We start from the raw sequence: 13,031 nt of genomic DNA on the forward strand, positions 1-13,031 counted from the left end.
ACATCCAAAATTTGTACAATCGTAGTTACAGTCAGCAAAATCAATCTGCAACAAACTGAAAGTAGCTGACAGTATAATCGTTTTAAGTAGAAATTGGTGGCAGTCCTTTCTGAAATCATGTTTAGCTAATTAACTGAGGCCAACGGCTAAAGCATGGAATCCAAAATGACAGCAAAGGCATTATTGATGCCATGATCTGCCTAATCTACATACTTCCAGTGCGCTAATGTCCTCAGCAATTCAACGGATCCATAGGGTGAAGGTAGGGATGACGGAGGTGCAGCACGGACATGATGGGCAAATGGCCTCCTTCAGTGCTTAAATCATTCCGTGATTCGTGATGTCTTTTTTTGTAATTCTGAATTTCAGAGTGCCTTAAGACCTTGTATATAAAGGGGCAGCATAGTGGTTAGCACTGCTGCCTCACAGCGCCAAGGAGACAGGTTCATTTCCCGGCCTGGGTCACTGTCTGTGTGGAGTTTGCACGTTCTCTGTGTGTCTGCATGGGTTTTTTCCAGGTGCTCTGGTTTCCTCCAACAATCCAAAGATGTGCTGGTTAGGTGAAATAGTCATGCTAAATTCTCCCAGTGTCCCCAAACGGGTGCTGGAAACTAGGAGATTTTCACAATAACTTAATTGCAGTGTGAATGCAAGCCTACTTGTGGTTATTAAATAAACTTTAACTTTATATATCACAATTCCTCTGGATAAACAAACGCATGTGATCTCAATCTTCCTTAATTTACCCAAAGATGTATATATCCAGATGTAAGTCAAAGCCTTTACATTAAGGAAAACACACATTTTTTGATAAATTAGTTGGTTAGTAGAACAACCGATCTTTTCTACGAGTAGCTTATTGAAATTAGAATTCTTGCACACATTATGCAAAGTCAGTAATCATAACAAATCTAAGCTGGTTCACATTGGTTAGCAGTAGTGAAGAATATAACATTTTGCGCATTGTCACATCAAAAAATTAATTTAGTTATATGAGAATTGGCAACAATTGATAAACATACCTGAAATTCTGATGCTTAGCAAAACCAAATAATAAAATGTCAAGTTTAAAATTCCTGATCAGTATTTAATTTATTGATATCAGTTGGGGCTAAAAATATTGTAATTTGTTTTGTTATTGCACCCAAGCAAGAGGCAAATTCAGCAAGAGATCCTCCCTCTCTTGATAGCTAGTCTGTAACTCCCACTGAAAAGTGTGTGCACATTAATGAACAACTATGGACAGACAGGGTTGCATTGTCCTGTGATGCTGTTCACAGTCGATTAATAATAACTGCACAAGTCAATAACATCAGCAAAACATAAGACAAGATTTAACTATTTTAGTATTCTTTTGTACCTACGTTTTTGTCTGAAGTTATAAGTCTGAAAGCTTCTGTAACTTGCTGGGCTGTTGCTCCACCGCCTACATCTAAGAAATTAGCTGGAGTACCACCGTGAAGTTTTATAATGTCCATGGTTGCCATAGCCAGTCCTGCACCATTCACTGCACAAAGGAAAACCAGTTTGACCTTTTGAAACAATGCAGATTCTCATGCACAAAAACAGAATATTAAGATTGAAGTTATTAAATTTATATTACAAGTGAAGAAATTTTTAATGGATCAATTCACAGATATAAATTTACTTCAGCACCAATTAGTTTTTCAAATTATTTTGTCTTTTGTAAACAGAAAATTCTCTTGCTGCTAAAAGGAATATGCTGCAGGCATTTTGTACCGTAAAATCGAGGAATGTTTCAACTGCAGCTTGTCGGGAGATAGCAAAAAAAGGGAGAAAACAATACACAGCTCATTAAACAGCTGGAGCAATATTAAGGCTTTCTTTAAGGCAACAAAAGATGTATTGTTATCAAAAGCTCTAACTTAAATCAGGAACTAAGTACTGAGAATAAATCAGCCCATAATGTGAAAGAGTGGTAGAAAGTGGTGGTTGGATGGTGCACAGTGCCGAGAAGATTAACAGAAGGGTGCATACAAAACAGATGGCTGGAACTGGTTGATCACCATACATGCTTCCAGCCATTTATTATTTTACCTAAGATCATTATGTGATAGAAAGGAAGTTATGCAGCAACACCAACAGCTCTATTCTAAAGGCACTATGCTGTTGAGTAGCCCAGGTAAAATTCCTAGTCCTTGCCGTTCACAGTCCAGTTGATCTCAATGTTCTTGGCATAACTAATCTGGGGAGAGGAGACTGGCAATAGAAGAAATCAGTCAACGTTCCCACTCTTGAACACTATCTGGTTCTACAGAAAAAGGGCTAATTTGTGCACACTTGACAAGGAAAGATGAAATTAAGTTGTGGAAGCACCATCAACAGTTTACAAAAATGATAGGCATATCATTCATGACATCTCTTGGATGATTCTAAGAAGGCAAAGGAAAGTTAAAACTGTAAAAATTAGAGGGACTGTGGAAAGATTCGACAAAATGGTTAAAATTTGACTATCCTGCCCAATTTATTTTCAAGTTCAGATTCTTTCTTACCCAAACAGCCTATGTTGCCATCTAATCCAATGTAGTTAAGGTCTGCCTTTGCTGCTTCTTGGTCTCTTTCATCTTCTTGGCTCCAGTCTTGCAAATCAAACACTTGTTTTTGGCGGTATGCAGCATTGGAATCAAAGGTGATCTTTGCATCCATGCACATCACTGAAAAATGGGACTTCATATTTACAAAACCATTAAGGGTAATAAATATCAGTGTGAAAATAGTGAGCACTTTCACATTATTTTCAACACTTGGAAAAACTTCATGAAGTTTGCAAAAAGACAGACACATGAGCACATCACAGTAACACGGTGACACTGGTACTGGACAACTGATCCAGAGGCCTAGACTAATGCTCCAGAGATATGAATTCAGGAAGAATTTAAATTCAATTAATAATAAATCGGGTATAATGATGATCATGAAATACCAGACTGTTGATAAAAACTCACCTGGTTCACTCATGTCCTTTATGGAAGGAAATCTGCCACTCTTATTAGAATGCCTACAGTGCAGAAGGAGGCCATATGGCCCATCGAGCCTGAACCAACAACAATCCCACCCAGGCCTTATCCCAGTAACCCCACATATTTACCATACTAATCCCCCTGACAGTAAAAGGCAATTTAACTTGCCAATCAACCTAACCTGTATATCTTTGGAGAGTGGGAGGAAACAGGAGCACCCAACAACTGGAAACCCATGCAAACACAGGGAGAACATGCAAACTTCACACAGTAACCCGAAGCTGGAATTGAATCTGGGTCCCTGGCGTTATGAGGCAGCAGTGCTAACCACTGAGCCACCATGCTGCCATAGGTCTGGCCCTAGAGTCACAGCACTGTGGTGACTCTTAACTGCCCTCTAACATGGTTGAGCAAGCCACTCAGTTATATTAAACCACTGTCACACTGCAGAACAATTTTCTTCCAACCAAGGCAAAGTAAGCACCAAACAGCATTCCACAGTGAAGAACAACTTCCTGAAATGTAAAAATTCTAACTAGCCCAAATCAGATGCACAAACAAAACAGTATGTTTGCATATCGAAGATAATGTATGTTCAGAAAGTGAAAAAAGCCTGCTCTGAAGAAGTGTCATTTGGCCTCAAAACTTTAACTCTGCTTCTCTCTACACCAATAATGTCAGACCTGCTCAGTTTTTCCAGAGTTTTGTGTTTTTATTTAAGAAAGCCACAAATAACGTATGCATCTGTGGGCATTCCATTTCCTTGAGAAATGCAATGGTTCAAAGTCCACTACTACTTTCTCAGGTTTCTAAGGATATTCTATGAATACAAAAAAAAGGAAGTTTTTCAACATTTATTTATTTATTCATTCATCGCAGTTCATTAGTGTCTTCAATGGTGAAGACCACTGATTACCTGCTGAATAGTATCTTCAGCAGGTAATTAAGAAGGCAAATGGAATTTTGTCCTTCATTGCTAGAAGTATGGAGTTTAAAAACAGCGAGATTATGTTGCAGCTGTATAAGGTGCTGGTGAGGCCACACCTGGAGTACTGTGAACAGTTTTGGTCTCCTTACCCAAGAAAGAGTGTACTGGCACTGAAGGGATGCAGAGGAGATTCACCAAGTTGATTTTGGAGTTGAGAGGGTTGGTTTATGAGGAGAGACTGAGTAGACTGGGGCTATACTCATTGGAATTCAGAAGAATGAGGAGAAATCTTACAGAAACATATTAGATTATGAAGAGAATAGATAAGATAGAAGCAAGGAAGTTGTTTCCACTGGCAGGTGAAATTAGAACTAGGGGGCATAGCCTCAAAATAAGTGGAAGCCAATTTAGGATTGAGTTGAGGAGGAACTTTTTCACACAAAGGGCTGTGAATCTGTGGAATTCCCTGCCCAGTGAAGCAGTTGAGGATACCTCATTGAATGTTTTTAATGCAAGGATAGATAAATATTTGAACTGTAAAGGAATTAAGGGTTATGATGAGCAGGAGAGTAAGTGGAGCTGAGTCCATAAAATGATAAGCCATGATCTTATTGAATGGCGGAGAAGGCTCGAGGGGCCAGATGGCCTATTCCTGCTCCTTGTTCTTATGTTCAACACAAGCAGCAGACTGCTTAATTTAATATACAGTACTAAGTGTATAACCTCAGTTGAAGATGGGTTTAAGCAATAATTCTGCATGATCTACATTTCCACAAATAATTTAAACACTAAATATACGACATCCTTTTGAACTCCTATTGTCCCAGAGGCTAAATGCCAATTCACATTTTTTTCTAGCTCAGTTAGTTTTATTTGCCTTCAAACAGAATGCTTACATAAAATCTGACACCAAATCACAACTTGCTGTTCTTAAGTCAGGAACTCATCAGGAAAAAAAGGCTTGAGCTACACATTTCAGATTCTGCCAAGGCATCAGAGCATGTTCAGCTGCAAGTCTTTTAATAGTTCAATTACTTGTACAAAATTGGTTAGTGCGCAACTTATCTAAATCATGGATCTGACTTAAAAAATGGAACACTGAAGGGATAGGTTGGGCAAAGGAATGGAGACTAGCAACTGAATCCAGATACAGGAACGTTAATGTTCTTTAACAGAATTTACATTTGAGAGCAGAGAACAGTAAGCGTTATTTACCCACGCCTGATGAATCTTCCACCATCGGGTTTATTTCAATCAAAGTGGCGTCATACTTGATGAAGAGTTCGTATAAACGTACAATGACATCAGCAGCATCGTCTATTAGTGCAGGTGGGAAATCCATCTGCTGAGCAACCTAATGAATATTAAAAAAATTAAAACCCATTACCTACTGCAAAAAAAAGTAAAACCAACCAACAAGCATTAGCCTCACAAAACTCGAAAACTGTCTCTGAATGCAGTTTACCTCATTAGCTGCCCCCACCCCCCCCAAAAAAAGCTGAAAACAAATCTGAAAGCAAAAGTTTTAGTTACAATTCAGCAGAAAAAGCTAATGAATAAATATTACAAATCACAGTCATCATCAAAATTATTGCGGTGAATGAGGGGGCAAGTGTGAAATAACTAAAACACAGGAGAAAAGTTTTTTTTTAAATTCAGTTGTTCCTCCTGTACAAGCATTAAAATGTCAAACTCCTGATCCCAAGGGAACCATTACTGTTGCAAGACCCAAATTATAATGCTTAGTTTAAGTAAGGCATACAGCAATTTAAAAACTGCGCTCTTCCATACTTCAGTATAATGCACCTTTGAATTTTTCTACTCAGGACCTTACTGGTAACTTACATTGACAAGGCAAACTGTTGAGACATTAATTATGTAATGGTGGTTATATAGCTTAATCACCATATCAGTTTGCTGATGCACCAAGCTAATTCCACACCTCCCACATCAACTTTAATCTCATCATGGGATCTCTGATTTTAACGTTGGACTCTCTGCTATTGTATCCTCATTATTCTCCACTTGCCTCCAAGATATCTACATCCTAATCTTGTTATGTAACCAGGTCTCTCAAACACAAGGTTTTCCTATATCCATCTAAACACACTTTGGCTGCCAATCAGGATCCAAGCCTATTTTCACTTATTTCTCCCTTTAGTTTTCTTTTCTCTTTACCAATCTGAAGATTCTCTTGCCTGTCATCATGCTTTTTTCATTTCTCCCCATTTGGGTCCTTTGTCCTTCCATAGCCACACATAAACCCTTTAACACTCCTTAACTATGCTACGCTCCTGCCATCATTCAAGGCCTCATTTCCTGCAGTTTCCCTTTGTCTCTCACTATCGTCTAAATAGCCCTTTGAGATGCTCGTTACTGCTTCCTGACAAGCAGCAATTCCTTGATCCTACTCCTCTGCTATCATTCCTGCTTAGTTTGCCAAGGGGCTGATCTTTCCTACCTCTTTTCTGTCTCACTCAGCCATTTCAATGCTGACCTTGTGGATTCTAACAGTGTATCAACTCTCACTGTCCCTCTAGAATGCCTGTAGTCAGGATCAAGTCCCTTTCGATTAGTTTAATGTGGATGATTGCATCAAAACCATGGCCTTAATGAAAACCTTGCTAAGGGGTGGTGACAACTTTCCCCTAAATTAATATTCCCAGCTTTTGTACATCTTCCACCATTTGCTACACCAAGCCTGCCACAACAGTCTCATGGTTCTTATCAAGTCACACCTTGCTCTATTTCTTAGCTTTTCTTTCCTCTCTTCTCCTTTGAGCATATCGCCTTGATCCATCCCTTCCGCTTCTCATTTAAAATTTTTATTCTCCACTACATACTACACCAACTTCTGCACCAATATATCCTAATTTCTTTCCTCAATTCCTTAATTTTCCCCAATTTCTGATCCTCGATCTCAGCTCACCATACTCTTTCTCCAGTTCACTGCCCTCCTATCCTCCTACCTTGCCGTCCATATACCAATAGCCCACACAGTTTTACAAAAAGAAATTTAAAATACTGTGTTTTGGGTATCTTTGAATTTTGGATAAAATTAAAGGGTCATGTGAACTGTTCTCAAATCTGTCTGACAATAAACTGGTGGTTTTATTGTTAAAAACCAAAGGAAGATTTAACTTGTTTTACTGGGGAAAAGATGCAAGGTATTTACACTCTCATTACACCAATCTGAGGTCCCTATCTATTTCTACAAGATGATCATCATCCCAGTACCAAAGAAAAGCCAGGCAGCGTGCCTTAATGACTATCGTCCGGTGGCTCTGACATCCATCATGATGAAGTGCTTCGAAAGGTTAGTCATGGCATGAATCAATTCTGGCCTTCCAGATTGCCCGGATCCACTACAGTTTGCCTATCCCTACAACAGGTCCACAGCAGACACCACCACCCTGGCCCTACACTCAACCCTGGAACACCTGGACAACAAAGACACCTACGTCAGACTCCTATTTATTGATGTGATGTGATGAGGAAAGCGTATGGTATGTTAGCCTTCATAGGAAGAGGTATAGAATATAAGAGTAGGAGTCTGATGTTGCAGTTGTATAGAACGTTGGTTAGGCCTCACTTGGAGTACTGCGTCCAGTTCTGGTCGCCGTACTACCGGAAGGATGTAGAGATCCTGGAGAGAGTGCAGAGGAGATTTACCAGGATGCTGCCTGGTATGGAAGGGCTGTCTTACGAGGAAAGATTGAACGAACTTGGGCTGTTTTCCCTTGAGAGACGTCGGCTGAGGGGGGATCTAATAGAGGTTTATAAGATTATGAAGGGGATAGATAGAGTAAATGGTGGTAAGCTTTTTCCGCTATTAGAAATGGATAGAACGAGGGGTCACGGGCTTGGGGTGAGGGGGGCTAGGTATAAGACAAATATTAGAGGGCAGTTTTTCACGCAAAGGGTAGTGGGGGTGTGGAATGCACTACCGAGTAAGGTGGTGGAAGCAGGCACGCTAGGGTTGTTTAAGAGTCACTTAGACAGCCACATGAGCGGGCTACATATAGGGGGATATAGTAGGCCTTACTAAACATTGTAGGCTTGGGATTACGTTTTGCCTCAGGGATGTTACAGTCTTTGCCTGTTTAATAATGAATTTTTTTGTCTCCACAGGCATTTAAGTCCAGCAAGGGGCATGCATGCGGCAGGTTGTGGTGGGCTGCTCTTGGACGTTGCTTCGGGAGTTGCCTACTGCTTCATGTCGTTAGTGTGCTTAAACTGGACCATCTCGAGGGCAACATGACAGCTCAGAGACTATCTCTGTTGCTGTGCGGACACATGGATTTGGGCCTGTGTCTGTGGGAGTTTGCACGTTCTCCCAGTGGTTGCGTGGGTTTCCTCCAGGTGCTCCGGTTTCCTCCCACATCCCCAAAGATGTGCTTTTAGGCTGATTGATTGGGTACTAAATTGTCCCTAAATTGGACCTCCCTGATCCTCGCACATTAGGCGTAGACTAAAATCATGAATAGGTCACTGAGACAGTGGGACGGCGGCGCGGGCTCGTTGGGCCGAAGGGCCTGTTTCCCATGCTGTGTTGTTCTTTGTTCTTTGTTTATTGACTACAGCTCAGCCTTCAACACCATTATTCCTACAAAACTCATCTCCAAACTCCGTGGCCTGGGGCACAGCTCCTCCCTCTGTGACTGGATCCTAGACTTCCTAACTCACAGACCACAATCAGCAAGGATAGGCAACAACACCTCCTCCATGATCATCCTCAACACTGGTGCCCCACAGGCTGTTTCTTCAACCCCCCACTACACTCCTTATACACCTAAGGCTGTGTGGCCAAATTCCCCTCCAATTCGATTTTCAGGTTTGCTGATGACACCACTGCAATGAGTTGGATCTCAAACAATGATGAGACAGAGCATAGGAAAGAGATAGAGAATCTGATGAACTGGTAAAACGACAATAATCTCTCTCTCAATGTCAACAAAATGAAGGAGATTGTCATTGGTTAGGTGCATTGACATGAACAGGCGCCAGAGTGTGGCGCCTAGGGGAATTTCACAGTAACTTCATTGCAATGTTAATGTAAGCCTTACTTGTGACTAATAAATAAACTTTACTTCAGGAAGCATAGCGGAGGACTACAAAAGGTTGTCTACATCAATGGGTATGAAGTGAAAATGGTTGAGAGCCTCAAGTTTCTAGATATCCAGATCACCAACAACCTGTCCCTCCATGCCAACACTATAGTTAAGAAAGCCCACCAGTGCCTCTACTTTCTCAGAAGGCTAAGGAAATTTGGCATGTCCACTACAACTCTCACCAACTTTCATATGCACCATAGAAAGCATTCTTTCTGGTTGTATCACAGCTTGGTATGTCTCCTGCTCTGTCCAAGTTTGTAAAAAAACTACAAAAGGTCGTGGACAAAGCCCAGGCCATCACACAAACCAGCCTTCCACCCATTAACTCTGTCTACAGTTCCTGCTGCCTCAGAAAAGCAGCCAGCATAATCAAGGACATACTCTCTTCCACTTTTTACATTGGAAAAAAATATAAAAGTCTGAGGACACATACCAACCAATTAAAAAACAGCTTTTTCCCTGCTGCCATCAGACTTTTGAACGGACTTACCTTGTATTAACTTGATCTTTTTCAACTCCCTAGCTACAATTGTAACATTACATTCTACACGCTCTCCTGTCCTTCTCTATGTACGAAATGCTTTGTCTATATAGCGCACAAAAAACAATACTTTCACTGTATACGTGACAATAATAAATCAAATCAAAAATCTGTGTTAACAGTAGAGACTGTGGGCAGAATTTTCCCGTCTCATCTGCCAAGGAATCGTAGCAGGCAGGACAGGACCATACAAAGGTCCGTTGGCCTTGGGTAGGATTTTCCAATCTTGGGGCTAAAGCTGCTGGAGAGTCTCCAAAGTCCCAGATAAGTGTTGAGGATGTTAGGTTGTAAACAGTTGTGGTTTAGACTGTCCATTTAGTTTCAAGATGAAAGAAAGTTGGACATTCAAGGATAACTAATTAGCATTTCTACCTAGATATAAAGCTCATGTGGTTCATATTGCCATGGTGAATGATGCAGAGGCAGTTACAATAAAAATCAGGTTATAGACTTTCCTAGAATCTTACATGGATGCCTTGTGACACAGTGGTAGGTTCCCTACCTCTGGGCCAGAAGCTCCAGGTTCATGTCCATGTCAGGACTCATTGGCCACAGGAAGCACGTTCTACACAAAGGAATATAAAGTATACCTGTGATGTTTTTGGTTGGGAAAAATAAGGAAGTATTCCATTCTGTGGTTTAAAGTATCAGCAATTTCTGATTCCATCCCCACCATGACAGAGTTGTAAAATTCAGCCCTTTGTCATTGCTTGATAGAGATATGGTTTTTTTGTACCAAAGAACCATTTGCCTCTCCTTATCTTTTATTCTGTACACTGTCTGTAAAGATAGTGTTTCGTGATAGTTTTCTTTAGTCATTTGTTAGAGTAAGCATCTTAAAATCTGAAATGTTGATGCATCATTCTTTCAGCAATTAACTGGAAGTTTGAATTTCTTCTTTCAAAAAGGCTCTATGGGGATCAGAACAGTATTTACTGCAAAATGATATACAAGTTGAATAAGTGACTCCTCTCCAAACTTGTCTAATGTGCCTTCTGCACATTATTCAGAGCTCTACAGCCATGAAACATATATGAGATAGAGGAGATGGTGGTATAAAGGTAATGTCGCTGGAATATAATCCAGGAACCCAGAGTAATGCTGTGGGGACATGAGTTAAAATCCTGTGGCAGCTAATGGAATTTGAAATCAGTTAATAAAATCTGGAATTGAAACTAGTCCCAGTAACAGAGGCCATGAAATTATCATTGGTCATTGCAAAAATCCATCTGGTTCACTAAATGTCCTTTAGGGAAGGAAACCTGACATCCTTACCTGAAGTGGCCGCCATGTGACCCACATCAATGTGGTTGACCCTTAACTGCCCTTTGAAGTGACCTTGCTTTTCAGTTCAAGGGCAATTAGAGATGGGCAACAAATGCTGGCCTTGCCAGCAACACTCATATCCCATTGAATAAAAAAGATTCAAATGCAGAGAAGATTCAAAATATAGTTGTCAAGTTCAGATAATGCCTGAGAACTGTACATCTCACCTTCTTCTAAGAACTAGCAAAGGCTCTCAAAATGCTGTATCATAATGAGACCAAGTGACTGAGAGTGATTTTGTACCAATAGTAAATCCTAAGTAATGGATACCCAGTAACAACTGTTGGGATATTTGTTTATAAAGTTTGTTTTTTTGCGTATAGTAGAGTTAATTATGATAACTGAACTGTTATGAGTTTGAACTATAAGGTGAGTATTTTGGCACAATGTTAGACTGCACGATTCTGTTTAAGCAGATTTTGCAATACCATGCAATGGAATCAGTTTCTTTTTAACACCCAAGGCAAGCTTATAGATAAATGGGTCAACATGTTTATTTTCTGGACACTGACAAAATCATTACTGTTAATTAGAATCAATGTCTGCTTGAATTCTTAAATGAAGGGTGCATGTAGATCTCCTCCAGATAAAGCCTTATTGTTATGCATTTATGTGAATGAAACTATTCTGCATGAAACTTATTAAAAGTTTAATTTTATTTTTACAAACTTTCCATCATTATTGAATTCTGAGGCTACTTAATGAAATGAGAGCCTTTGGCGAAGCTCAGCACAGTTCAACTCTCCCCCACTATCTCCCTATGCCCAGAAGTGATAGGAAGAACCATCAAAGGATGAAGACTGTGTAGACACAGATATGCAGTTTTTGAAACATTAAACATAACAAAATTTTGAGTTGTCTTTCTTTTATATTAAATTTCCTTGACTGCATACTGAAGCCATTTAAGTAATTGAGTGACTGGATAAAGGAAGTATTTTGCTTGCCAGTGGTTAGCATGCTTGGACCACTTTTATATTCAGCAAATTAAAGATGTATTATGCTCTCAGCCAGTATAATATAAAAACATTATGTAGTGACTTAGAATTAAATTAATCAACATGTTATATTTAGATGTTTCTTTTGCTATTAGTTTGGCTTATGTTAACTGCTGCCTCACAGCACCAGGGACCCGGGTTCAATTCCTGGCTTGGGTCTTTGTCTGTGCAGAGTCTGCACATTCTCCTCATTTGTGAGAGTTTCCTCTGAGTGCTCTGGTTTCCTCCCACCGTCTGAAAGACGAGCTGGTTAGGTGCATTGACCAAGCTAAAATTCTCCCTCAGCGTACTCGAACAGGCACTGGAGTGTGGTGACTAGGGGATTTTCACAGTAACTTCATTGCAGTGTTAATGTAAGCCTATTTGTCACATTAATAAATAACTAAAATAAATAAAACAGGTTTCAAACAAAATCTCCCAGATGAATCTGCAAGATCTACCACTCTCTTTAGATTTCATAAACAGTAGCTGAGTTTGAGATCACTACTTTTTGCTTTAGACACCTCAATACTACATGAAAATTATTTTGGTTTCCAATTTATAATCAGGACACTTTGCTAACAGCCGGTAGGAATTTTCTGAAAAACTGAGACATGTTAAATGTCTAGAACTTGTAGTTTCTTACACCTCAAGTAACTTCATCTGTTCCTGCTATTGTAGTTGAGTTTGATAATGTGCTCAAGATAAGAAACAGGGAAGTTTTATTTGGATTTTGCATTTTCATCTTGTTACAATCATGTGGTTTAGGAGGTTATGATGACATTCTGAGACAATGTCTTTAATTTAGAGTAAAATGAAGGAGGTCATGCAAGCTGTTCTGAAGTTTGCGTGACAGCAAGCCTGGGTGGTTTAATTATTAGACATTTTAGAAGGCTAAGATTGCTTTCTGGAAAAAAGTTGCAAAGTGATTACACTTGGAGACAATGGCTAAAAGTGTATAGACTAGTCTCCAAAGTGCCAGAAAAGTGTTCAGAATGTCAGGTTATAAGCAGTTGTGATTTAAACTGTCCATTTATTTTCAATATAAAAGAAGGTTGGGCTCAATAATAACTAACAAATATCTCTACCTGGGCATAAAGTCCATATGATTCACATTATCATGCTGAACGGTAGAAGACGCCTTTGTAATTTGATGTCAGAGGCTTT

General features: G+C 39.8%; 1 protein-coding gene across 1 annotated transcript in view; it reads right to left on the reverse strand.

Annotated features, from left to right (window-relative positions):
- LOC145342299 (succinate--CoA ligase [ADP-forming] subunit beta, mitochondrial-like) overlaps positions 1 to 13,031 on the reverse strand; it is a 106,920-nt gene that overhangs the window by 36,548 nt on the left and 57,341 nt on the right. The window contains exons 6-8 of the mRNA XM_080187756.1: positions 5,125 to 5,263; positions 2,514 to 2,675; positions 1,365 to 1,507 (exon numbers count right to left, since the gene is read on the reverse strand). Of these exons, the coding sequence (XP_080043882.1) occupies positions 1,365 to 1,507; positions 2,514 to 2,675; positions 5,125 to 5,263 (444 nt within the window). The remainder of the gene's footprint in view (positions 1 to 1,364; positions 1,508 to 2,513; positions 2,676 to 5,124; positions 5,264 to 13,031) is intronic.

This window comes from Carcharhinus amblyrhynchos, chromosome 4, assembly GCF_965287045.1.
Source record: "Carcharhinus amblyrhynchos chromosome 4, sCarAmb.v2.hapA, whole genome shotgun sequence".
Lineage (NCBI taxonomy): Eukaryota > Metazoa > Chordata > Chondrichthyes > Carcharhiniformes > Carcharhinidae > Carcharhinus > Carcharhinus amblyrhynchos.